The following is a 26776-nucleotide window of genomic DNA, read 5'->3' as shown; positions in this document are numbered from 1 at the left end:
CAGCCTAGTGTAGTGGGTAGAGCATGAACCTGAGAGTCATAAGGTCATGGGTTCTAATCCCAGCTCTGCCACTTGTCTGCTGTGTGACTTTGAGCAAGTCACTTAATTTCTCCTGTGCCTCCACTACCTTACAATCCCCATTTTACAATGGGGATTGAGACTGTGAGCCCCACGTGGGACCAACCCAATTTGCCTGTATCCATCCCAGTGCTTAGTACAGTGCCTCACATAGTAAGTGCTTAATACCATAATTATTATTATGCCCAATCTATTACAGCTGTCCTACTCCCACCCAAGCTGTCTCCAGTGACAGAACAGCATCAGAAAGGCACAGGTGTAATTTAAAAATACTTATTCCTAATGTTTGAAAAAGAGCCTTTGGACAAGACTAATAGGTCCTGTGAGCTACCTATAACAAGCACATTAAATGAGACCCTTTCTGATCTATTGGAAAGGGGAAGAAAGACCAAGAAAGTTCTACAATTAGAAATCCCTCTGTTCCATATATATATATATATATATATATATATATATATATATATATATATAGGGATTATATTCCTCAAATCAACAGTTTGGGGGGTGGGGGGGGGAAACAAGATTTGGATTTCCTTTCAAAGATCAACTTCAAAGGGCTAAATCCAGGAAGTAGAAAACTACCTGAGGCAGCCAAAAACAAAACTACAGACAAGGCCTGTTAGTTTTTTAAATTATTATTTATTAGGTTTATGATTTAAGGTGTATATTACTCCAGTTGGGTAAACCACATTTAAAGAATTTAACTGCAGGGCTTTAGTTTCAGCCAAATGAGTTTTCCATTAATTTTGCTCTATAAAACCTTAAATGTTATGATTTTAAATTGAATATTTCAGCCAAGCTCAGGTCACTGCAGGTATGATGTACTGAACCCACTCATGCCAAGTTACCTTCCCATGGAAAAGGAACCATCAGCTTATGGGGGTTAGAGAAGGATCAGGAGACCAAGCTACACGGAAATGAAAGGTTCTGGTTCCCCCAACTAATCTGCAAGTTTATATTCACTGTACAACTTTTCTGAAAGACAGAAAATGTCTTAAGAGCTAGCATTCATTTTGCAAACAACCCCCCCCCACCCCCAAGACAAAAACCAAAAAAATTCCACACAAAAAGGCAATCTTCCCTACTTTATCTAAACTGGCACAAGAAAGGAAGGCTTCAGAAATGCGGGTGCTGGGCAATTTTTTCTTTCAAGAAATGATTCCCTTTCTGTTCGCTGGAGAACACGTGCATCTCAAAGGTTTCTTTATTCTATGGTGAAAGAATGAGACAGGAGTGGAAGGAGAAAGAGGGAGAGGAAGAAGCTAAATTTACATGGACAAGTGGCATTTGAGATTAAATGAAATTGTAAAAGAAGTAGCCAATATTAAAGTTTTAAAAAGTTTAATGGAGCCTGACAGGCTTAAAAATTGTGTTCTGGCAGACATTAAGACCTGCTTTCTCTTACCAAAGAAAATGGCACAAGTTTTATCAAAATCTGACCATTTCATGTAAAGGGAACTAAGACTAAGCTTCAGAGCACCAACTTAAATTTTTTTTTTTGTTTTTTTGGGTTTTTTTCTTCCAACTTGGAAAGAGGAGCTAGAACAAAGGCATTATCAGGATGGATTTAATCTGTGTTCCTCTACTTCAAGCTCCCCTTGGACATTGGAACGCCAACAAATCTGTGCAATGCATCAGAGCAACACACTCCCATTTCAGCATTCAATTTACAAGCGATAGAAAAAAAACAAAGATGATCCTAGTGGCGTTTCTTTACATATTCTGACTAGAAAGGGAGGCTGTTAAGTGTTTCACAATTCAAAGGCATTGTCCATTTCAGGTTAAATATGACAGCGTGCTAATGTTCCACCTGCTTTTGTATTCCTTGTTAAAAGAAACTGCTAATAAATAAATAGATAATTTTGTTCACATCAAGAATTTCATCGTTTCCTCTAAACTTTAGAGCTTTAAAATGTCAAGCCTAGATAGTAAAAACAAAGGCAAAAAATCATGAATCCAGGATTTAAGTCCTATACTTCCTACTTAGAGCATTCTGTTTGTAATCCACCAGATCAATGAACATGAAAAGTTAATTTAATCAAGGTTTAAAGACTTCCCATAGAGAGATTTTTTCAATTTTTCAAGGATCGATAAATTGTAATCATAAGTACTGTGTGTTATAGTTAAGTTATTGGGTAGTCTAAAGTTGACTTTTAGTCTTTACAACTAAAAAAGGGAAATAAGTAAGTGATTAGAGGCTACTAGATTGCAAGAACGTTCTTAGTTTTTGACCTACTTTCTGTAGGGTTGCCAGTTGGTAAGCTACAGTGGGCTGGCAGGCTTACTCAAAATTCTTCATCAAAAGAATCACTACCATTAGAAGATGAAGAGAAAAAACATGCTTTAAAACATTGCAGCTATAAAGTTCTTACATTTATCAGGAAGAAAAGGCTACTCAGAAGAAACCTTCTGTTAACATCTACTTCACATTTGTAGAACCTGCATGCGATTCCGTCTCTCCCCAGGATACTCCAATTGGTCCAAGCAAATTTTGGTGCTGTGTCTTGTTCATTAGCAGGCAGAATACACACCTTCTCTCTCCTCTACTTAAGTGTTCACCCACCTGCACCATGGGTAGTCACTAGAAATATCACACTGGATATACAATTGTGTACAATACCTACCCTCCACTAACACAGAACCAAAAAAAGAAAAATCTAATCTCAAATTACAGGAACTCGCTCTAAATTTAGGTCACTTGGAGTGCAGTCCGTTGGCACTGTTTCTTTTGTCGTTTTTTTTTGTTTTTTGTTTTTTTAAACATTTACCACAAGGCTAATACCGCATGTAACTAGTACATACTATGGTTTGAAAACTGAAAATTTAACAGCCTAGGAGGTTAAATTGGGGAAAAGTTTTAATATTGCTACTTTTAGAGCACTAAAACACACAAAGTGAATCCAATAAAGATCCTTGTATTGATTCAATATTAAGTATTAATTGCATGACCATCATAGCACCTCTTTACATTATCACACAATCACCAGAATTATCAACTGCTTTTAAAACTAAAAAGGGTACAGTCCAATATTTATAACTTGCACACTGTTACTATATTGAAACTAGGTGCATGGTACAGTGCTGCGAAAATGGAAGCCTGCAGTTTTGACAAAGATGCCAAGTCATGTTTTCGACAATTTCAGTCAAACTGGCAATACTGTTGAAGCAAAATACTCAACACAGCAGGAAATTAAGGACAAAAAAGCATTCTATAACCAAATAAACATCTGATATTTCCTTTCCCTTTAAGAATACAAGTAAGGTCACTTTTAGCCTTGGAACGGATACATGTTCGCCTATGATGATCTTGCTAACTACTACACGATATCTGATGTCCTCTGCTAGGATTATAGTTTAAGAAAGCCATAGTTACAAGAGGCATCTACTGGAATACCTAAAACTTCCTTTATGGCAATCATTATTGAATTCACTTGTCTTAACCAGTGAACATGGGAAGATGGCCTCATGTTTCCTTTTCAATAGTTATGTTGAGGATCAAGTGGCTTTCAAGCAGCATGGTGGGTTTGACATTTTTGCAGTTTAGATCATTCGGTTGCGTTTATGAGTTGGTGAGTCTGTGATGACATCGCCACACTGGGCTGAGGTACGCTTTCTAGTTCCACCATTGTCCAAGTGGAGTGCCATTTCTTCTGATATGAAAGTGTTCAAATCGACATCATGGAGTCCATTTCTCCTTCGGCTAGCATTCGATCCACTGCTTACATGAGTAGGAGAGCCTGGGGTACTTGAACGAACGCTTATACTAGCCATTGCACCACTAAGGCCTGGAGAAAGGAAAGAAAAGAAAAGGAGCATTAAAACATTTTCAAGAATTTAGTCCTCAAAGCAAAACTTTCCATTTTGGCATTTGTACTGTGGTACGATGGTACAAGTTCACCCATGTTTCATTTTGTTTACGGTGACTGTCATGGGGAGAAGATAATAGTTTTACCCCTGCTAAAAGGAAAAAACACACAATTTCATACATTCACAATATCTCTTAAATCCACCCCTTCCTCTCCAACCAAACCGCTCCCACACTGATCATTTACATCTCCCCTTGACTGCTGCAGCAGTCTCCTTGCTGACCTCCCTGCTTTTCCATTCCAAGTCCATAGCTTCACTCTGCTCCCTGGATCATTTTTCTAATATAGCGTTCAGTCCACATCACCCCACTCCTCAAAACTCCTTAAGACGCTCAACCAGCTATCCCCCTCCTACCTGACCTCACTGATCTACTATTACCTAACTCACACATTTCATTGCTCTAATGCCAACCTACTTACTGTACCTACAATCCCCTTATCTCGCCTTGGACCCCTTTCCATTTGTCTTCACTCTGGCCAAGAACCTGCTCCCCCATTTATAACTAACAGACCACCATTCTCTCCATCTTCAAACCCCTACTAAAATCATATCTCCTCCAAGAAGCCTTGTCTGACAACCTTTTATTTCCCCACCCTATTCATCCTTCCTTCTACATCACTTATGTTCTTGGGTGTGCATCCTTAAGCACTTTGATACTCACCCCACCTCAAACTCCAGAGCACTTTCTTATATTGGGGCATTCCCCCATCTGTAATTTATTTTCACATCTGTCTCCCCTTCTAGACTGTAAGCTTTTTGAGGGTAGAGACCTTGTCTACCAATTCCACTGGAAGAGCGCTTAGACTACAAGCTCACTGTGGTCAAGGAACGTATGTTTATAATTGCATTGTACTTTCCCAGGCTCTTAGTACAGTGCTCTGCACAGTAAGTGCTCTATAAATACAAATAAGTGAATACAGTGCTCCACACACGAAACACTCAAAATCACTGATTTTTTTTTCCCCAGGTATGGTTTCTCTCCCCACTCCCTCACACACTGCCAATGTTTTTTTCCTTTTCATCCAACAGCTCCCATTCCAAAAGACGACAAGACCAGTTATTCAAAGCTGAGTTCCCAGTCAAACCTCTACCCCACAGACTTTCACTGCCACTGTCCTAATGTGACACTTCACATCCTGCTCCTTAACTCTGAATCCTTCAGGCAGCATCTTTTACTTTTAAGTGGCTCTCCTGCACATCCACTCTAAAAATACAGTGTTCAAGGAAGCAGTTAGAAGCTGGGGCCCAGTACAAAATCCCCTCATCCTCTCTGCACCATCTCCAAATGGTTTTTTGGGTTTTTGGTTTTTTTTTTCCTCCCCACCCCAGCTTTCATAGACTGAGAATTGACAAGTCTGAGACATCCTCTAGATAAGTCAGTTACTTCCCATGCTAGCTTGGGACTCTCCAACTCAAGTCCAACTCAACCTGGAACTAAAAACTGCAAATTACTGGGGTCTCACCATGTCACGTAATGCCAACGTGCACTGACTGCTTGGAGATTCAGTAATACGTCCAAAAATCATTCTGATATTTTTAAGGCCCCAGACTTTACATGCATCTGAAGGGAACCCTACTGAAATATTTGAGCCTAGCCTACTGGCTAAAGCCTAAAAAAAAGATCATCCTGGAAACTGGAGTGAATCTGGGCTAAACGTACCTTCACTGGCTTGCTCACGACTCTGTGCAGATCTGTATTAAAACACCGAACCCTGGTGAACACTCCTGAAATTAGTGATGACTATTACAAATGGACTAACAAGCTTAGACGAGTACTGACCTACATAGCTTAAATCCTTGTTCACACCCACACAATCCATAACTGACTAGACCACCACAATTCAGGCTAAAATAGAAATCAATGTTTCTAATGATAACACCAAGCAAAGCCCGTGCCAAAAACGAGTCTAGTAAGCTTGACTAGCTTCTACATCTATTACCTGGCTTTACACTATTGCAAAATTACATAATTGCCTTGGATATGGAATTGATACACACAGAATTATGTCCATGCAATTTCTAGGTTTCCTGTGGAAGTCTCCAAAAGGCATTTATCAGTATTCAGACTTCAGCTATACAGAAGTACTAAATGAAAGGACAACTGGCTCTACACCATGAATACCACCAACCCTCAAGTTATTCAGAGGTGGACCATCAGGTTTGTGGATTTTCTAGGCCTTTTGTTTCTCTTCTCAAGTAGTTTATTCATCCACCATTTCACTACTCACTAGCGGGGAGAAAGCAGAGGAAGGAGAAAATGCAAAATGGACTCAATTAGTAGCAGTGTAATAATAATAATAACAATAATAATAATAATAATAATTATGATACTTGTTAAGCACTTACTTTGTGCCAAGCGCTATTCTAAACAATTGGGTAGATATAAGTTAATCAGGTGGCCAGTCCCAGTCCCACATTTTACAGTTGGGGTTAAAACAAAGGCCCAGAAGTTAAGTGACTTACCCAAGGTGTCACAGCAGATAAGTGGTGGATTCAGGATTAGAGCCCAGACCCATGCACTATCCACTAAGCCACGTTACCTCTCTGTACTTACTGAAGAACTTTACTGTACTTACGTTTTGTAACTGTGGTCTTTAATATGCTATGCTACATTTGAAAAAAGTTAACCTCTACAGGGTTGTAAGACAAGATAGTGACCATTTTATTAGACACTTCAATATTTTATGAACTGGGGCAAACTTGATTATACCAGTTATCCAGTAGTGTAATTTAAAGCCAGAATGCTCCAAGTACCCTGAACTGCTCTCCTAAATTTACCTATTCAGAACTGCTGTACAGGGAGTACAGGTGGGAAGATGCAATCCTTAGCATGGCTAAATTTAGCCTAATCTTAAATGCCACAATGGCCAACTCAGGAACTGGAAGATATTCAGTTTTATCAAGCTTTCACATATGCATAACGTTGTTAAAGAAATATTTCACAAAGCTCCATGGACTGATAGTGAGAAAGCAAAAAGTGACAAATTAGAAGGCATGTTCAACTGCTTTGATAGGTGCCTATTACAAGAGGTGTTCTTAAATGACCAAAGCTGGGTTATTTAGTAGGGAGCAAATGTTAATGGTCTCCATTTAACCCCACCCCCAGAGGACATCTTCTGAAGTCAGAATTTGAAGTTAAAAATCAAATCTACTTTTCAGTTTAAATTTGTGAACTTCAAAGTCATATTTAATGAGTTACTTTTCTTTCAGAATTCAGGATTGTGAGCGTGTTTCCTTGAGTAATGTTTTCTCCACGAGTCGACTCCCTTTCATAGACCCCCTGCAGACTCAGACTGTACAGTGGAGGGGAACACCACTAGCTCTGCCTTCACAGCCTTTTGGGCAAGAAGGGTAGTCATGGCAGGCCCCTTGCCCCTGCCTTTTTGGGAGGGAGGGGGAGCCAAGGTGATGTTTCAATTCCTTGTCCTCTACTGGCAGGAGGAGTCAGAGAGGCTCAGCGCCTGCCCTAGAGAATCTATTTAGTCCCTTCTCCTATAGTGAGCTGCCACCCTAGCCCACCACTCAGTCACTGGCCGCTGCCACCAACAGCAAGCTGCAGCAGTGTGGAGGGAAACCAGAAGCAACAAACCAGCCAGGGAAGGAGACAATTCACATGCCCTGGGGCAGGGAGCAAGAGCAGCAGTAGTAACAGCTGCAGCCATAGTAACAGAATTAAGCCCTTACTGTATGCAGTGTACTGTACTGAGTGCTGGGAAAGAATAGACAGGTGGGAATTAGACTTGCTCCCTGTCCCTCAGGGGGCTCAAAGTTCCTATGCTATACTTGGCACAGTCCTTGCAGCAACGGGTAAGCTGTGTAGAGGACAGGGAAACAACAGTAGAGCAGCTGAATGTCAGGCCTGAGCCAGGCACTCATACTTACTGCCTAAGTGGCAGGAAGCCGTGTGACCTAGTAGAGAGAGCAAGTGCCTGGGAGACAGAATGACTGGGTTCTAAATCTGGCCACTTGTCTGTTGGTGCCCTTGGCCAAGTTATGTCATTTCTCTGTACCGCAGTTACCTCATCTGTAAAATGGGGATTAAGACGGTGAACCCCTCGGGGGAGATGGATTGTGTTCAACCCAATTAGCTTGGTATCTACCCCAGTGCTTAGCAGAGTGCCTGGCACACAGGGAGTGCTTAACAAATACCGTAAAAAAGATAAATGAAAGATGAAACTACAGCTTAACCTTCCACTCCCTTTTCTCCTTCACCATTTTCGTGGGCAACCTTGGTACACTGGCCTACCAAATTCTACATGCCACCCTGGAGAACAGTATTCAAAAAAAATCAATCATGTTTACTGAGCACTGTGTACAGATCACTGTACTAATAAAGTGCTTGGGAGAGTACCATAGAACAGAGTTGAGAGACATGTTCCCTGCCTATAATGAGCTTACAATCCAGGAGGAGCTTAGTCTAGAGGGGGAGTTTAGAGTCTAGAGATTGCTGGGCAATAAATACATCTTCTTGAGATCGCCCTTTCCTAAGCTTCAATAATTTAAGATAGCCATACAATCTACTTCCTTTTGATGTATCTATTCTTTCTGGAGTGTTTACCTAGGGGTGGAACTAGAAGTTTGTCAGCCTAGTCAGATAAAAAGGGTCATCGTGTTGATGACTGCCTATGGTACCAGATCAATTCTCTAAGGTAACTGATGACTAATATGAATTGGCTCAACATCTTGTCAAAATAAATTAAGTTTCTGCAAATAAATATCACAACTGTCAGGTTCTCCCAAGTGCCCACACTATTTAGTGTTTAAAAAAAAAAAATCAAAGGACAAGATAGATTCACATTGGATTAACACTGTCTCTCTAATCACACATTCCATAACCACTTCAGCAATCTGCTCAAATAAAAGCTCACTGAGGGCAGAGATAAGCATGGCTTAATGGAAAGAGCATGGGCTTGGGAGTCAGAGGATGTGGGTCTAATCCCTGCTCTGCCACTTATCTGCTGGGTGACCTTGGGAAAGTCACAACTTCTCTGTGCCTCAGTTATCTCATCTGTAAAATGGGAATTAAGACTGAGCCCCATGTGGGACAACCTGTTTATCTTGTATCTATCCCAGGGCTTAGAACAGTGCTCGGAACATAGTAAGCACTTAAATACCATCATCAGCATCATCAATAATGACTAACACCATTGTACTCTCCCCAAGTGTTTAGTACAGCTTTCTGCACAGTAGGCACTCAAAAATTAGAGATGACTTTTACAGCTAGGGAAACAAGCAGAAAGTTTACACTAAAGTCCCACGGTTATCAATTAAAGCAGGGAATTCTCTGTCAATCTCAGCCCAGCAAACCAGCCCTGAGAGGTTCACCTGTCTATCAGCTATGTGTTGCTACTAGGTGACCATACCATTATATACTATACTATATGCTCATATGCTAGATGAGCATATGACCCGGTTTTTCTGGGAAAGTTCCACATATTTGAAAACTTCTTTGGAGTACTGTAAAGAAGGAATCACAACAACTGGGACTGCCAAGATTTAAGCAGACAGGTTTAAGTCAGTCAAATCTGACTACTTACCTGGTTTTGAAATTCAGCTGCTTTAGCTCCCTTGTTAAATGCCTGGATTCCTATAATCAAGCTGGGATACACTATTCAGTCACAATCCCAGTCATTTAGGACCAGTGAGATGGAATGCTGAGACTGATTTCTTTCACCCCAATTTTCACAGTTGCCAAGTGAGAAAGGTAGGGCACACAAGATCAGGGATGATCATCAATTAATACACATGGCCACCCTAGAACAGGGACAATTAACGGCCAGGGGTACACTTAAGGAACTGAGAGACTTGTGGAAAGTTATACAAAGTCTTCCTTGCCATCTGAGCGAGACCATTAGCAGGCCTGCATCCACCCGGCTTCTTGCCTACCTGGCTAAAAGTCGGAGCATTAGGCTGTTGGCTACACTTGGGGTGTAAATGGCTACACTTCTAAAAGCTTAATGACCAGATCAAACCCATTCATGGCCTAGCACAGTAGAGTCAGGAAAAATGGGTTCTAGTCCTAACTCTGCCCCTTGTGTGCTATGTAACCGGGGCCAAGACCCTTAACTTCTCTGTGCTTCACATTCCCTTATCTGTAAACTAGGGATAAGATGCCTGTTTTCCCTCAAGCTCTGAGCCCCATGTGGGACAGGGACTGGGCACAATCTGATTATCTTGTATATGCCCTACTTCTAAGCACACGGTAAGTATTCTACTATTATAGTTTGCCCAACTATTACTTGCATGACCAAATGGGTAAGACTATGGCAGGAATATTTTAAGAACAAAGCATTTTGGAGGTTTGAATTTCTCCAGATCATAGGATCGTGAGATGGTAAATGAGGTTAAAAAAAATACAAAAATTTCAAACCCCTTCTCCCTTTCAAAAACCATTTCTAAAAGGCTCCTAAAATGCATTCTATGCCCAGTGGTCCATTGGTCAATATATGTTACCCTGCATACGCCTCTAAAATAATTGTTCATAGATTTCAAGTGAAAAGCTGTTCATTCATTCAGTCATATTTATTGAGTTCTTACTGTGTGCAGAGCACTTTACTAAGCACTTGGGAGGGTACAAACAGACAAATTCCTTGCCCACAGCAAGCTTAAAAATTGCTGTTCTGAACCCTGGTTTGCAGGTATCTGGTGAGTGGTGAGACAGAGAAGAGGAAATGGTATGGCAAATTTGAAATAAGTCATCAAGTTCTAACTATGGGTGCTTGGAGTTTAATGTGCCTTACAGGCCCCCATCAAGCTGATCTGGCAGTTCCAGTTCCTTTCATATTCCCAGTAAAAAGTACTGGTCTAGTTGGGATGCTAAGTGCATACTCCTATACTTCTCCACCTTTCAGCATTGAAAATGCAAGGGGACACGCATTCCCAGCACCACATTTAGAAGCAAATTGTGTAGCCCTAAAACCAAAAATTGACTGGAATCCCTTCCCTAGATATAAGCATATGTATTTATGGGGGAGAGGAGATACTAAGGGCACACACCAGGCATGAACCATTAAAAGTAATTTTGGAGCACTCATTGGTCCAACTTTCCTAAGCCTCCCTCCCACCAGAGGGTTCTACCAGCATGCAAAAGTTAGACCATTCCCAAAGCTAATTTTAAGGGAACATTAAAACACTGCGAAGTTACAGATGGGTCCACATCACAACACTATAGCTGGAGAATGCTGGAAGGAACAAGTAGAAGGAAAAATGGATACTGAGAAAACAATAATTCTCCATGAAATGCAATTGAAAATAGCAGTTTTTGTTTTTTTTTAACTGCATTGTGAATGTGGTGAGCATAAATTAGGGCACAGAATAAGCTTGAGGCAGACTATCGGGTACTTCTAAATGTGCTCATGAATAAGTTCATACTTTTTTATATAGAGAGCAGGGAATGTGTCATTTATTGTTATATTGTACTGTTCCAAGCGTTTAGTACATTGCTTGGCACACGGTAAGCACTCATTAAATACAACTGAATGAATGTATAGGCCACTTATATACAGCAAGGCTCCAACTCCTGCAACCAAATTGAATTCTCTCTTCTGCACCTTCGTTTCACCCTTTTCTACCTTTTTCTCTACTGCCCATTCCAGTCTGCCAACAGTACCTACATGAAGCTGTGTGGTCTAATGGTTAGAGCACAGGCCTGAGAGTCAGAGAACCCAGGTTCTAATCCCAGCTCCGCCATGTGTCAGCTGTGTGACCTGGCCAAGTCTTCCTCACCTGTAAACTGAGGATTAAGACTGAGCCCCATGGGGGTCCGGGACTATGTCCAACCCCAGCAACCTGGCACAAAGTGCGTAACACCACAATTACTATTCATTATTATTGCTTCAAACAGTTTGGGCTGAGAACTGAAGAGTCACTGGCCCCTGCATAAAATATTCTCACTGATTGTCTTAACATCTCCAGTGGGAATGTGGTCTTGTCACTTGAGGGCTGTCTACAACATAGTGGCAGCATCATTTGAAATGGCAAAAGGAATTCTACGAATGCACTACTGGCCAGTAGCACCAGAACGCCTTGCAGTTCTGAGGTGATCCGCTGGTCCAAACCCAAACGGGTTGTCTGCTGGCCCTTTAAAATGGATTTGAGGATGTTAAAGCCACGGCATGGGAGCTGGGACACTGTAATCCCTATACCATGTGGCTGGTCCACTAAAAGACATTATTGCACAAGCTTGAAAATTCAACACAAGCTAACTCAGATCAAGAAGCCAGAAGGCTTCTATATGCCAAGCCTGGATCCAACCTTGACCCCTGCATTGCCCCCTTCTCCCCACAAAAATTAGGTCGATGGAATCCTTATGATATACATGTCATTTGTATGTGCCAAGGCCTGACTACAGTTAATTTCATAAACATGTATATGCCGTTTAATAGAACTCTTCTCTCCAGTTAGGTCTCTGATCTACATATAGGTCCAAATGGAAAGGAACCCAAAAACCCAATCAAGATAGAAGTGCAACTAGCATAGGATTAGAGAGCAAAACAAAGAAAGTTTTCCCAAGTTAATTAACTACAGCACTTTTTGGAAATGGGTGGTAGTGCTTTGAGACTTTTCCTACGGTCTTTTGGAAACTACTATTAGAGATCTTCCAATTAAAAAGCTCACAATAAGTTAGGAAGAAATAGATGAATTGTTAAGCGCTTACTATGGTCCAAGAACTGATCTAAGCATTGGGTTAGATACAAGGTCATCAAGTTGTCCCATATGTGGCTCACAGTCTTAATCCCCATTTTACAGATGAGGTTACTGAGCCACAGAGAAGTGAAGTGACTTGCCCAAGGTCACACAGCGGACAAGTGGCAGAGCAGGTTTGGAAACCACATCCTCTGGTTCCCAAGCTCGTACTCTTGCCACTAGGCCATGCTGCTTCTCTAACCAATCCAGGTCAGGTTTGGACTATGAAACCCAAGGCTGGTCCAGACCAAAACCAGACATAAAGTGGAAGCCACACCAAGTGACCCAGACTTTCCATTTAGACAGTGAGCCTCGCCTAGACGAGGGCCTGATCATTTTGAATCTAACCCCAGCACTTTAGTGCAGTGTTTGGAACATGGCAAGCACTTAAATACCAAGATCATATTTCTATTTCTGGGTTATTTGATTTAACAAACTGCCTGTTCTGGTCCCAGTGACAGCCCAAGGCATAATGGTAAAGGCCACATCTGGTTCAGCCGGAAGAGGTGCCCTCCGCCGGTAAATTTGGCCTGGGGCAGAGGGTCTCAGTCACCTCCAAATCTGATTGGATTTAGTTTTGTACCAAAAACTGTCTACTGTGCGACCTTAGGCAAGTCACAACTCTTCTATGCATCAGTTACCTCATCTGTAAAATGGGAATTGAGAGTGTGAGCCCTAAGTGGGCCAGGGACCGTGTCAATCTGATTTGCTTGTATTGACCCTAGTGCTTAGTACAGCACCTGACTCACAGTAAGCACTTAAATACCCCAAAAAGAACAAAAAACCCAAAGAGAGCTCTATCCCATCACAAGACTCATAACATGCAAGTTTTCATGGGGCTCGTGGCTGATATCTTACCATTCTTCAGTTTTATACACAATTGTATTTTTTAAAACTGGAATCAACATTGGCTTGGGCCAACAAGGGATCTGGCTTACTACTTTGGGCACAAGCAACAGCAGTGAAGTGTGTCAAACAAAAACAGTCATGGTCACACTAGACATGTCCTAGGCCTCACTTCCAAGAGGACAAGAACCACATAGAGTGAGTGCTTAATTCCTGGGTGACCGAGAGGGGAAGCCAAACATTCACAGGGACTCTTTGGGCTGACCCATATGTGGCCTGCGATCCTTATCAGGTAAGTGCTGTCATCACTTCTATGTGCTAAGCGCTTCTTGTGTGCAGTGTTGTATTAAGCACTTAGGAGAGTACACTGTAACAGAGCTGTTAAACATGTTCCTTGCCCACAGTAACCTCACAATCTAGAGGGGGAAATAGACTAATGTAAATAAATGAATTACAGATATGTACATAAATGCTGTGAGGCTGAGGGGTGAGCATAGGGAACAAATCCTCATGCCATGCATAAGATGAAAACATCAACTCTTATAGTGTACTCCCCCAAGCACTTGGTACAGTGCTCTGCACATGGTGAAAGCTCAATACAATTGATTGTCCTGGGGTTGCTGGGACCTACACATGAATGGCTAATTTTGGGAGTAAAAAAACCAAAAACAAATAAGATCAGAGGACAAGTATCGAGCTAGCCCAAAACAGGATTTGTTCTTGTTTTTTCTTTGAAGGCAGCTTCATGTAAAGCTTTGTAACAGTAAAAAAAATCCTGGTTCTGAGCACTCTGAAAAAGCATGATATGGACTTTCCCTTTGGATAGAACTTTAAGGCAGGGCAGGCTCCAAGCAGCAAGCTACCGCACCATTCCCGTCACTGTGCTAAGAGCATGGACCATCTCAGGTTCTGCATCTGCGACTAGGGACCCAGGCTTCGAAGGGGCATAAAGAAGGGTGAATATTACGATATGGGTGGTAACGGTGCAGCAGCTAGCCCAATCCACTACGAACACCATCTGATCTAAGCACTTATCCTAGCCTACCTTGATTACTGCATCAGCCTCCTTCCTGACCTACCCACCTCCTGTCTCTCCCCATTCCAGTCCATACTTCACTCTGTGGCCCAGATCACTTTTCTAAAAAATGATTCAGCCCATGTTTCCCCACTCCTAAGGAGCCTCTGGTGGTTGCCCATCCACCTCCACACTGGCTCTAAAGCATTCCCCCTTGCTCCCATCTTACCTCAGTGACTTCCTACTACAACTCAGCGCACTCGCTTTGCTTCTCAATGTACCTCAATCTCAGTGCCGACCACTTGCTAATGTCCTTCCTCTGGCCTGGAACTCCCTCCCTCTTCACATCCAACAGATGATCACAATCTCTACCTCCAAAGCCTCATTAAACATGCATCCCTTCCAAGAGGCCTTCCCTGACTAAGCCCTCATTTTTCCTACTCCTTCCTCTCCCTTCTACATCCCCCTTTACTCTTGGATTTGTACCCTTTAAGCACTTGATCTTCACCACACCCTTAGCACCACAGCACTTATGTACATGTTTATTTTAATGTCTGTCTCCCCACTCTAGACTGTAAGTTCCTTGCAGGCAGTGAACACGTCTACTAACTCTCCTAAGCACTTACTACAGTACTCTGCCCAGGGTAAGTGTACTATAGATACGACTGATTGACATTACTCTCTGGGTTAAGCAGAGCACTGAGAAAATGGTGTTGAAACTCAGCAAGTTATATGCAATGGACATAGAAGTGCTCTAGTGAGCAAAATGGGAAGACATTTTACTCTACCACGGTGTTTTACTAGACCCCACAGAAAGAATCTCCACAATAGAGGGTGCTCCCTTCTCATTCCAGTAGAAACAATAAAGTAGTAAATTCCAAATTACTGCTTTACGGTGCAAGGTATACTATTCTATTGGGGAATAGGATACAAAGATGAGTGTTGGATTAGTGTCTTCCAGGGATTTACTTCCCTGTTTTAGAGAAGATTGGCAGCCAAACTAAAACAAATTGTTCTAAAGATTATTTGGCTTTCATTGGCAAGCTTCCCTTCAAGACACACTCCAAAGCATAAACTTAATGCCAGGCCAACCTTCTGAACAACAGGGCCCAGACACTTGGGGGACAAGGTAAAAAGGCAGGCCAGGTCCACCCCCTCCCCACCCACCTTGTTTCCACCCCTTTCTGATTATAGCATTAAAGTCACTCTAGAGCTAAGGCAGGATTCCAGGTGACTTCTCTAACACAATTCCTATCACCTATCAAAAGAAGTAAAAGGCCTAGGGTACTTTCCCTCTACTTGATCTTAGTAAATCCAGTTCTATTAATTTAAGGAGTCTCATCACTGCTAAAGACAGCTAGCAATCACCCATTTCTGATTTCAGGAGAAGCCCCAGATGGGTAGCATTTGCATGTGCAATAAGAGTGTAAACATAAAAAACAATCAAGCTAGAGCATTTAATGAAAAAATACAGTCTGATATATCATCTTCTAGGAGCCCAAAATAATTTATGTGGCATAAAGGGAGTATGGAGTAGTTTTAAATTATATTGGCTTGTGGCAGCAGATAGACACTTGATACTACTGTAAAAGAAAGACAGGCATGTCAGATCTTAACCTCTTCATGAGACTAAGACCCCTCTTAAAGACGCATCTTTAGCAAAGAAAATATCAAAAAGACTGTTACCATGCAGAGCTATGGCTTCACGGAAGGGCTGCAAATCAGTCTCTACAGATGAGCTAGTTTCTGTTGAAGTAGCTCGGTTAGGGGATACTACAGTCAGTCTGGGGGGAGCTCTAGAGTTTCGTGGAGGAGGAACTTTTCCACACAGGAAGCTGATCAAATCTTCCCTGCGAATAGTTCTTCTGCGCTTTTTAACCCAAGCTAACACATCCTTATTGCGACGCTGATAGCCAATTTGAATTCCTAGATCAAAGCTCCGCTGATGAGCATCCACACTCTCTGCAAGAAAAAAAAAGACATTTTGATCAGTTTTATTTTTTACATTGTTACAAGCTCTATTGTTGAGACTGCTCAGAATTTCGTTACTTACAAGTGAGTTCAAAATTCTTTAAAATGATTAAAGTGAATTTCATTTCAAGTTGGAAGTGATGATTAATTGAGTTCCAATCACCTAAATTGCCATACTTCTATGTCCTATTTCAGATAACCAATCTAACAGGTATGCTGGCTTGTCCAAATGCCGCGACTTATTTTGCTCCAAACCTCATCAGAAATCTAGCTGAAATAGGGTAATCCAGAGAGTAGAAAGAAAAAATTAATCTTCATTTGACTAAGTTGCTTCAACTTGGGACAACTTCCAAACAATACAGACAAAACTGGAAATAATTAAGTGGCTACATGGAAGACTAGCAAAATGTTCAAGATTATAGGGTGAACACACAGGAGGAACATAGGGTGCCAGTGGGTGTGCGGTGAGGATTGGAGTTTGACACACCTTGGGCAATGTGTATGACAACTCTGAAAAAGTTCAACACTAGAATCCATCTTAAAAGTTGAGGACAACCACATATTTGGAAGGATAAATTATAAACCAGGGCAAGGCTTGTTCAAGTGTGAGGGATTTTTATTAAAGGAAGAGGGTGAACCATGTTTCCAACTGAGGCAGAGGAGAGATGTGTATGACAAGAGGAATTTAGGTTACTGAATAACAGGACAAGAAATCTGTCTGGCATGGTTTACAGTGAAAGTGGCCTGAAAGCAGGAGTTAGATCACCTCAGTAGTCCCTTCCATTTGTATTTTTCTCTTGTTAATGTCTAGCCATTTTGAACAAAAAGGTTTAAAAAGACTCATAAGCAAACCCTTCCACAGTGTGCCAGCCAAGTACAAAATGAGACCATAGCAAGGAAAAACAGTACTCAAAATTCCTTCTGGTGTCTAAAACTCAAAGACACAAATAAAGTAGTGAAACAATGAGTTAGAACAGTATGCAAATAGGCATGAGTAATCCCACTAAATTTTACCACTTGGGTGAATGTGATTTACTTTTGCAACAGAAAGGGCTGTTTCTGTCAACAGGACTAGGGGAAACAGGAGGCTTGCCACCACAGTCTCATTTATTTGCCCTTCTCCCTTTCATATTCATCAATGGGACCAGAAGGCTTAAGGGGAGAACAAGCATTTAGGAATATACAGAAGGTACTGAATGGGGCGAAGAGATTAAGAATCAGCGCAATTCAGGAGGCCGTAGCTTGGCCTTCCAAGTCTCCCTCCAGCCAACTGCCCTTCAACCACTGTATCTGGATCACAAACCATGAGCTAACATATTTGCACTGATGACTTTTCGGTAACCAGAGTGGGTGCTTCCTTGCCTTACCACCAACTTCCCCATTCCCCATACAGGAGGCGAGTGATAATGCAAGTGACAGAGAGGTCAGCTGACAGTGCCACAATAGCAGGGCAATGCACATTAGTCCAAAAGAACTGTGGCCTCATGAACTCCTCCCTTCTATGCAGCTCCAATAGTACTATAAAAAGTGAGAGGAGAAACAAACCTAGTAAAATCTACTTTGCAAGAATAGCAAGGCTTTTGCCATACTTGCCATGAAGATCATTTATTTCAAGCTAAAACTTAGAAGAGTTTGGCCTTTCAGAAAGAGGGTTAGGACATATCAAAACACACCTTTTAGGGAGCCAAAAAGTTGGAATGGAGGCAGCCAGATGAACTCATGAAATGCATAAATTACATCAGGAAAGGGAGTTAGAAAAGGCAAATACACAGCAGGTGCGGACAGGGGAAAAAAGAGAGCAGAAAACAAAATATGCATCCACCTAAAAGCTGAGAGCAAAAATTGGACTGTTTCAAAAACAAAAGCCAAAGAAAATGGGAAAATAGACATTGCCAGTTCTAGACAAGTAAAGATCCTGGCAAAGGTACCTAGCAAATCTTATACAGTTTGGAAGTCTTCACAGATTTCCATGGACCGAGTGATGACGGAAATGCTACGGGAAGATAAAGTGGGGCTTGGTAGGACTTGGTAGTAGATTGGTTTCAGGTAAGAAAATTAAGTTAAAGTTTTGTAGCCTTCAAACATTAAACTGGGGCATTTAGACCATAGCTTTACAAATAAGCTACTGAAACATGATCATGTTTGGGATCCTCAGCTCTGTGTTAACTAATAGTATTTAACTGAGCACTTACTGTATACAGAGCACTGTACCACATAAAATACAAAAGCAGTCTTTCAATCCCCACAGAGGGACAAGAAAACTGTTTTAAGAATAAAAGATTGGCTTTTAACTAATGATTATTCTGGGAACGATGTAGGCTAGTTGCCCTTTTTTCCATTAAAAACATTAGGCTACTTCTAGGTAGAAAGCCCCTAGTTTGGAATCTAACAATTCCAATCAACACTACTTGTCCAAATAGCATAAAAAGTCTTCAAGATGACTTTCCGGCCAGATCCAGAAAGGAGGTTTGCTGCTTTTGTTGGGCAATACAGATACTGTAGAGCGTAGTGCCAATCTAACATTTCTAAAAAGTTCTTAGTAAAGAATCACTAAAGCTCTTCTTTAATCAAGTGCTCCAACAACAGTTGCTTTCATATGAAAATAAAGGCACCAAGTCTTCAGCATAAGAAAAATAAAAACTTAATATGGCCAACAAAATTATCAAAATTAATGCCCAAATACTTGATGGTCTGACTGAGGAAAAAACATTTCAAGTTAATAAAAAATAAGTCACTAGATAAGATCCTTCAGGGCAGGGATCATGTCTGCCCATTTTATTTTATTTTATTTTTTACTAAGAAGCAGCAGGGCCCATAAGGCTTAGTGGTCAGCTCTTAAGGGCCTGGGTTCTAATCCTGGCTCTGCCACTTTGCTATGTGACCCTGGACAAGTCCCTTCACTTCTCTATGACTCAGTTACCTCATCTGTAAAATGGATATTAAACCTGGTTGAAAGTGCCTTGAACCTTACAACACAGTATTCGGGGTAAGGTTCACTGTACCTTGGACCAAAAGTTTCTTCACCAAAAAATCAAAATCATCCAACAAGGTACCCAACTGAAAAAAACTCCACAAAAAACATTTAATAAGGATAAAGAAGGCCATTACTCTGATCTTATCAGTCATCTCAAAAGTTACCAATATTTTATAAATATGCATTTGGGGTCTGAATTAGACACGGAATGCAGACGCTAAAAAGAAAATAATAATAATAATAATGTTGGTCACTATTAAGCACTTACTATGTGCCAAGCACTGTTCTAAGTGCTGGGGGAGATACAGGGTCATCAGATTGTCCCATTTGGGGCTCACAGTCTTCATCTCCATTTTAGAGATGAGGGAACTGAGGCACAGAAAAGTTAAGTGACTTGCCCAAAGTCACACAGCTGACATGTGAGGGAGCCGGAATTAGAACCCATGACCTCTGACTCCCAAGCCCGGGCTCTTACCACTAAGCCATGCCACTATTTCAGTGGCCCGTTAATAAGGCCACTTGGTCTTGGGGTTAAAGAAATAAAAAAATAAAATAAAACAGAGGCCCACCAAATTAATACACGTAACCAACATATCTAGCACACTCATACTATTGGTATTTTAAGGTCCTGATAAGAAGGTTCTAGTACTTTACGCAAAAGCTTAAAATTATATATTTTTTTAAACTATGGGGTTTTATGTCAAGGCTTCATTTAGGTGGTTACAAAATAGTTGACCAAAGAGAACTGGTGCTACATCTGAGTTGAGAGAAGTGACAGGGAGGAAATCCAGCATTCTGTACACCTTGCCCACAAAAAGACACCTAAATAGAAAATCACAACTGGGTATGCTTGATCTGACCACCTGGATTTATTCCTAGTCTGTCTCCCACTCTGATCCACACATTTGTAATGGGCTGATAGATCCACTGGGACCAAAGACCTCCATTGTTTACTTGTTTTTAATATTTCAGAAACCAAACAAGCAAAGCGATACCAAAGTATTCTGGGTAAGGTTCATGGCGCCTTGAAGACAAACATTGACGTGCCAAGTTTGTCTCCCCCTTCTATAATTTCCAAAAAATTTGAAGCCCAAAATGGCAGAACTGATCCATTTAGTCAGCGTAAGGTGAACATTGTTCCTCCTCTGTCTCCCACTTTCTGACAATGGGGGTTCCTTAGACTCAATTCTGAAGCCCCTTCTGTTTTCCAACTACATCCAAACCCCTTGGAGAACTCATTCATTCACATGGCTTCAACTACCACTCTCTGCAGCTGATTCCCAAATCTGTATCTCCAGCCCCGACCTCTTTCCCTGCAATCCCTCATATTTCTCCCTGCCTTCAAGACATCTCTACCTGGATGCCCCTTCAACACCTAAACATGCCCTAAACTCAACTCCTTATCATCCCACCCTGTCCTCCCCACCTTTCCCATCACTGTAGACACTGCCACCATCCTCTACCTCACAAGCCCTTAACCTCAACACACCTCAAGACTACCCTCTCTAGACCGTAAGCTCCTTGTGGGCAGAGAATGTGTCTGCTATACTCTACACCCCCAAGCACTCAGTAAGCGCTCAGTACAATTAAGCTCTCCTTTCGATCAACTTTACTGGGCACTTATATGCAGAGCACTATACTAAATGCTTGTAAGGGTACAACACAACAGAGTTCCATCAACACATTCAACCTGTCACCAAACGCTGTCAGTTCTACCTATGCAACACTGCAAAAAATCCACCCTTTTTCTTTTCCAAACTGCTACCATGCTGATCCCAGTACTTACCCTATCCACCCTTGACTCCTGCATCTGCCTCCTCCCCAACCTCCCTGCCTCCTGAATCTCCCCACTCCAATCCATACTTCTCTGTGATGCATGGATCATTTTTCAACAAATGTTGAATCCACATCTCCCTCCTCAAGCACCTTCAATGGTAGCCCACTCACCTCTGCACCAAACAGAAACTCCTTATATTATAATTACTTATTTGTATTCATGCCTGTCTCCCACTCTAGATTGCAAGCTCCTTATGGGCAAGGAATGTGTCCACTAATTCTGTTGTGTTGTACTCTCCCAAGTAGTGCTCTGCACAGAGTAAGCCCTCAATAAATACCATTTAAAGAAACCCCTTGAAAGAAGTCAAGGGGAATACAACACACAACTCATTAACACCACTACCAAAGGATGATTAGCCAGGCCCTAATTATAAATACAAGATCCTGTTTAAGGATGTGAGATCCCTGTAAGGAAGTGGAAAATAACAAAGGGAAACCATGAGAGTACCGTAGAACACCTGTTTTTATCTATCCCGGGATTTAGCAGAGTTTGGCACAGTCTAAGTGCTTAATAAATGATGGAAAATGGTCCAGGGCCAAGGGCTGAAAGGGAAATTGGTTTTCTATCATCATTGACACTACTTTCCAAGTGCTTTCCAAATTGTACTTTCCAAGCGCTTAGTACAGTGCTCTGCACACAGTAAGCACTCATTAAATGTGATTGAATGAATAAATAAGTACTTAGTACTAAGTATTAAGAACTTGGGCGGGGGGGGGAGGGGGAGAGGAGCGCAGAGAGAATAAAGAAGCGGTCATCCTCCACTATAAAGGATAGGAGTTTCGATGTAGCAGGAGAGGTTTCAGTTAGCTTTCCAGTAATGGATGTTGTGAGAAATTCTAATGGGTTACCAAGGGAGACTGTGGAATCCCTTTTCCTCCATGTAAGGAATGGTTCGAGTCTTATCCTCTAGAGGTCCCTTCCAGCCCAGGAACATGAATTCAGCACTACAGTGCAGAAAGACATGCTCATGGGCCCCTTGCCAGAGACAGCTGACCCTATTAGTAGGGCTTTTTTCTTTAGTGGAATTATTCAGCTTTACAGGACTTGACCTATAGGGAAGACAGGACCCAAGGGAGATGAGAACAGGCGACTAAGTCAGACCGAAGACTAAAAGGAGCAACTCTATACTAAAAGACACGTCATCTGCTCTTCCGGGGAAGGGACAGAAAGAAGGCTTTAAAAAGTCATCCTTCCCCCCAGCTTTTCCTGTGGTCCCTACTGCTGTCTAGGATCTTAAGTGCTGTCAAACCAATTTCATAATCCACTCAAGAAAATTAATTTTGAGCTGGCAGTGATAGCGTCAGCGCCTATATGATTTTACTAACTTTAGACTATGTTAAACTAACCTTATTTGCTTTTCTTGACTGTCCCTCTTGAGAATTCTGTATCCGTTAAAATTATTTTTGCCTGCAGAAGCATCTTACATTTTCTGGTCACTCAGCAGTTGAAACAACCATTAAGGTTACCGTCAGGGAACGGTAGCAGTAGTCACCACTAAATCAAGCCACTCAAAACTCATATGCATTTAAAAAAAAATTTACATGTCCTTCAATATTGACTTTCTCTGCTTTAGTTTTGTCTGATGATGGCTTTATCTTTCACTAAATTCTGCATTAGAACACCAATCTGATAGATGTCAGAACAGGTCACTCAATGCTGCTTGCCAAAAGAGTTCAAGAGGCCAAGTATACCCCAAAATACACGAGTTTTCCGAGTGCACTTTTCCTCTGTTTCTAAGGCACTACACTTCATGTGAATGCTTGAAGGAAAAGTACCACAATCACAACTGTGTGATGCAAGAATAGACAGTAGGAAGTCACAGTACTTGCTCATCCTTAAATCTAGCTTCAAAGGAAATTGCAAGACACAAATTAATCTCATGATGCCTAGTACCACAAAAAAAAAGGCTAACAGAATAAAATTCAAAATCTGAGATCCAAGCGTACCGGTGATAAAGCTTGAAGTCACCACAATATTTACAAGGTAACCATAACAACAGATACATAAGAGTATGTCGTCTCTTTGTAAGAGCAACATCAAAAATCATCATTTCAGGCTTCTTGCTAGTATCTTGGAATGCAAAACCCTGAAATTCATGTGTATACTACCTGACCAGAATTTCAAAACTGATTATGTTTTAAAAAAAAAAATCCAATTCCTTCACTGCTCCTTTCGTAGCAGTACGCCATGTCAGCATAATCAGCCCTGCCCGGGTACCCTGCCGCTGAAGTTTCGGAAGACAAAGATGCACCGTCAAAGTGAGTGTTAACCGATTAGGTCAACAATCGGATGACCTTCCAAAAGCGTACTATCGGGTTTGAAGCGGACAAACTAGAAGAGGTGAGGTCGTTAGGGGCAGAAGCATTTGTTAAGACGACGGACACGTGATCCAAACACACACACACACACACACACACGGAAGTGTGAAAGAGCTCCAAAACAGGCTTAGGAGGAGAAGTACAAATTGGCCCCCCACCTGGGGAACCCTGACCGCCGATTACGAGGAAGCTGAAGAGAAAATGGCTGGGGTGTCCTCAACACTCCCAAGGGTTTTCTCTCCTGCGGGGTTCCCTCACCCCCGTCCAGCGGAGAGGCCAATGCCAGGCCCCGGAACGTTTCCGGGAGAAACAGTTTCGACATGTCCGGCCCTGGCACTTCGTCATGGTACCGATTATGCCCGGGGGTGGAGGGGGGATGAACAGGGCGGCCTCTGGGGAAGGAAGAGGCGGGGGGGGGGTGACGGGTGGGTTGGGTCAGTCACTCATTCCATCGTATCGACTGAGCGCTGACTGTGTGCTGAGCACCGGCCTAAGCGCTTGGGAAGTACAAGCTCAGAGCCCCATGGGGGCCAACCTGATTACCTTATATCCACCCCAGCACTCAGAACAGTTCTTGGCACACAGTAGGCGCTTAACAAACACCAACATTATTTATTACAAGTCGACCACATACAGAGACGGCCCCTACCCCACAACGGGCTAAAAGCAGAGAAGCAGCGTGGTTCAGGGGAAAGAGCCCGGGCTTGGGAGTCGGAGGTCACGGGTTCTAATGCCGAGTCCGCCACTTTTCAGCTGTGTGACTCTGGGCAAGTCATCTATCTCTGTGCCTCAGTTATCTCATCTGTAAAATGGGGATTAAAACTGTAAACCCCACGTGGGACAACCTAATTACCTCGCAACCTCCCGGGCGCTTAGAACAGTGCTTTGCACATAGTGAGCGCTTAATAAATGGCATCACTGTTGTTATTATTATTGCACATAATAGGCGATTAACAGATACCGTAACTGTTATTATTAGAAACCACAGTTGGGGGGGGGGGGGGGGGGCGCTTACCTTTGTAGAGGTTGGTGACGGCGGTGGCCGCGTTCTGGAAGGGAACCCAGAGGGAAAGTCCTTGCTGCTGACACACCCGGTCTGGAGGGGAGAGCAGACGGGGGGCCCGGGTGAGCGGGGGGGATCCTGAGGAGACGGCGGCGAACGGCCATGTTGGCTCTCGCCATTTTGTTGAGGGCTTCGGAGCGCTTCTCGGGGCCGGGCCGAGGCCGGGGGGCTGAAGGGGGGGGTGGTCCCGCCCGTCCCCCCGCGGCCGGCCCTAGGAGGGGACGGGGACCCCCCCCCCCTCACCGACCGGGGCGGCTCCCCCGCGGGCGCCAGGGAGCGGCCGGGGCACAATGGAGCCGGTCCTTATTCGCCATTTTGTGGGTGTCGTCGTCCTCCCCGGGTGCGACCCCGGCCGACCCCCCCACCCTCCCCCGGAGGCCGCGGGGTCTCCCCGGGTGACGGGGGGGGGGGGGGGAAACCAAAAACACAACCCACCCCCAACCAGGAGGCCGGGCTTCCCCGCCCCTCCCCGGCCCATTGGGAACCTCGGCGGCCCCTCCCTTGCCTCCTCAGCCCCCCCCACTCCGTCGCCATCTTGGGGGCCTTTCTCCCTCCCCCCCGCCCCGACCCGACCCCAGAACCGTCAACACCTCCCCCACTCGGGCCCCCCTCCTCTTTCCAACGCGGGTGGCAGCGAGGGACGGTGGTCCCCTCGCCCCCCCACCCCCGCCCCCGGCGGAAGTGCCACCTTCCGCCATTTTGTACGGCCAAGGGGGTGGGGGGGGTGTTCCTGGGCGCCCCTCACCTTTGTAGAGCTGGGCCACGGCGGTGGCCGAGTTCTGGAAGAGGTGCCACAGCTTCTGCTGCTTGTGCTCGGGCTGCGCGGCCGCCGCCTCCTCCTGCAGCTCCGGGGGCAGCTGCTCCTCCTGCTCCGCCTCGGCCAGGCACTGGCGCTCCCACTTGGTGAACCAGTGCTCGGGCCCGTGCTCCTGGATCTCGGCCTCGCCCTCCTCCTTCTTGTCCTCCATGGCCCGGCGACCGGCTTCCCCCGGGCTCCCCAACCGCCGCCGCCGCCGCCGCCGCCGGGCCGCTCCTACCGCCCGCCCATGGCGTCGCGACCCGGCCGGGCCCCCGCCTGCGCCACCGAGCCGCCCCTCAGCACTGAGCCCCGCGGCCGGCCCGGACGCCTCCCCCTTCCCCCCCGCCCACCGGCTGACAGCGACGAGCCCCGCCCCCCGCCGCCGCGCCGCACGCCCATTGGCCCGCCCTGCCGGACCCGGGTGCCTATTGGTCGAGCGCCTTGTCCATCCCGGAAAAGGGGGGGTGGGAGGGGAATGTCATAAAGGGTGAGGCGCTGGGCGGCGCTCGAGGGGAGGAGCCGACAGGGGTTGCATCCGCAGAAGGGGAAGAAAAAAAAAAAGGAGTTCATGCGCATGCGCAAACGGCCGGTGTGACCTCGCTCCGGGAGAGGGCGGTGCCCGCCCCTGCCTTCCTCCTCCCGGAAGGCCGCCGGGCTTCATCCCCTCATCCATCATAATGATAGCATTTTCTTCTTATTATTATTAATAATAATAATAATGGCATTTATTAAGCGCCTACTATGTGCAAAGCACTGTTCTAAGCGCTGGGGTAGATACAATAATAATAATAATAATTGGCATTTGTTAAGCACTTACTATGTGCAAAGCACTGTTCTAAGCGCTGGGGAGGGTACAGGGTGATCAGGTCGTCCCACGTGGGGCTCACAGTCTTCATCCCCCTTTTACAGATGAGGGAACTGAGGCCCAGAGAAGTGAAGTGACTTGCCCAAGATCACACAGCAGACATGTGGGGTGGTCGGGATTCGAACCCATGACCTCTGACTCCAAAGCCCCTGCTCTTTCCACTGAGCCACGCTGCTTCTACGCTCCTTCAAGTTGTCCCACGTGGGGCTCACAGACTTAATCCCCATTTTCCAGATGAGGGAACTGAGGCCCAGAGAAGTGAAGTGATTTGCCCAAGGTCACACAGCTGACAAGTGGCGGAGCCGGGATTTGAGCCCATGACCTCTGACTCCAAAGCCCGAGCTCTTTCCACTGAGCCACGCTGCACCGCTTACTATGTGCAGAGCACCGTTCTAAGCGCTGGGGAGGTTACAAGGTGATCAGGTTGTCCCATGGGGGGCTCACACTCAATCCCCATT

The 26776-nt window shown here is 43.9% G+C and overlaps 1 protein-coding gene across 1 annotated transcript; it reads right to left on the bottom strand.

Moving 5' to 3' along the window:
- Window positions 1-697: 697 nt before the first annotated feature.
- C21H16orf72 (chromosome 21 C16orf72 homolog) lies at window positions 698-25724 on the bottom strand. Its single transcript, XM_038762507.1, has 4 exons — window positions 25400-25724; window positions 24607-24687; window positions 16178-16453; window positions 698-3863 (listed from the first exon to the last, which is right to left on the bottom strand). The coding sequence occupies exons 1-4, from the start codon at window positions 25620-25622 to the stop codon at window positions 3619-3621; spliced, it is 825 nt and encodes a 274-aa protein (XP_038618435.1). The 5' UTR covers window positions 25623-25724; the 3' UTR covers window positions 698-3618.
- Between the last annotated feature and the right edge of the window lie 1052 nt (window positions 25725-26776).

Source organism: Tachyglossus aculeatus, chromosome 21 (genome assembly GCF_015852505.1).
Source record: "Tachyglossus aculeatus isolate mTacAcu1 chromosome 21, mTacAcu1.pri, whole genome shotgun sequence".
Taxonomy (NCBI): domain Eukaryota; kingdom Metazoa; phylum Chordata; class Mammalia; order Monotremata; family Tachyglossidae; genus Tachyglossus; species Tachyglossus aculeatus.
This window is presented reverse-complemented; position numbering and strand designations above follow the sequence as displayed.

What these genes read in the sequence shown, in the direction of transcription:
- C21H16orf72 (XM_038762507.1), bottom strand. Translation starts at nt 25,622, where the DNA reads ATGGAGGACAAGAAGGAGGAGGGCGAGGCCGAGATCCAGGAGCACGGG. An exon ending in CGTCACCAACCTCTACAAAG is followed by an intron (nt 16,454 to 24,606) that starts GTAAGCGCCCCC and finishes TTTTTCTTGCAG; the next exon opens with AGAGTGTGGATGCTCATCAG. An exon ending in TGAAGCCATAGCTCTGCATG is followed by an intron (nt 3,864 to 16,177) that starts GTAACAGTCTTT and finishes TCCTTTCTCCAG; the next exon opens with GCCTTAGTGGTGCAATGGCT.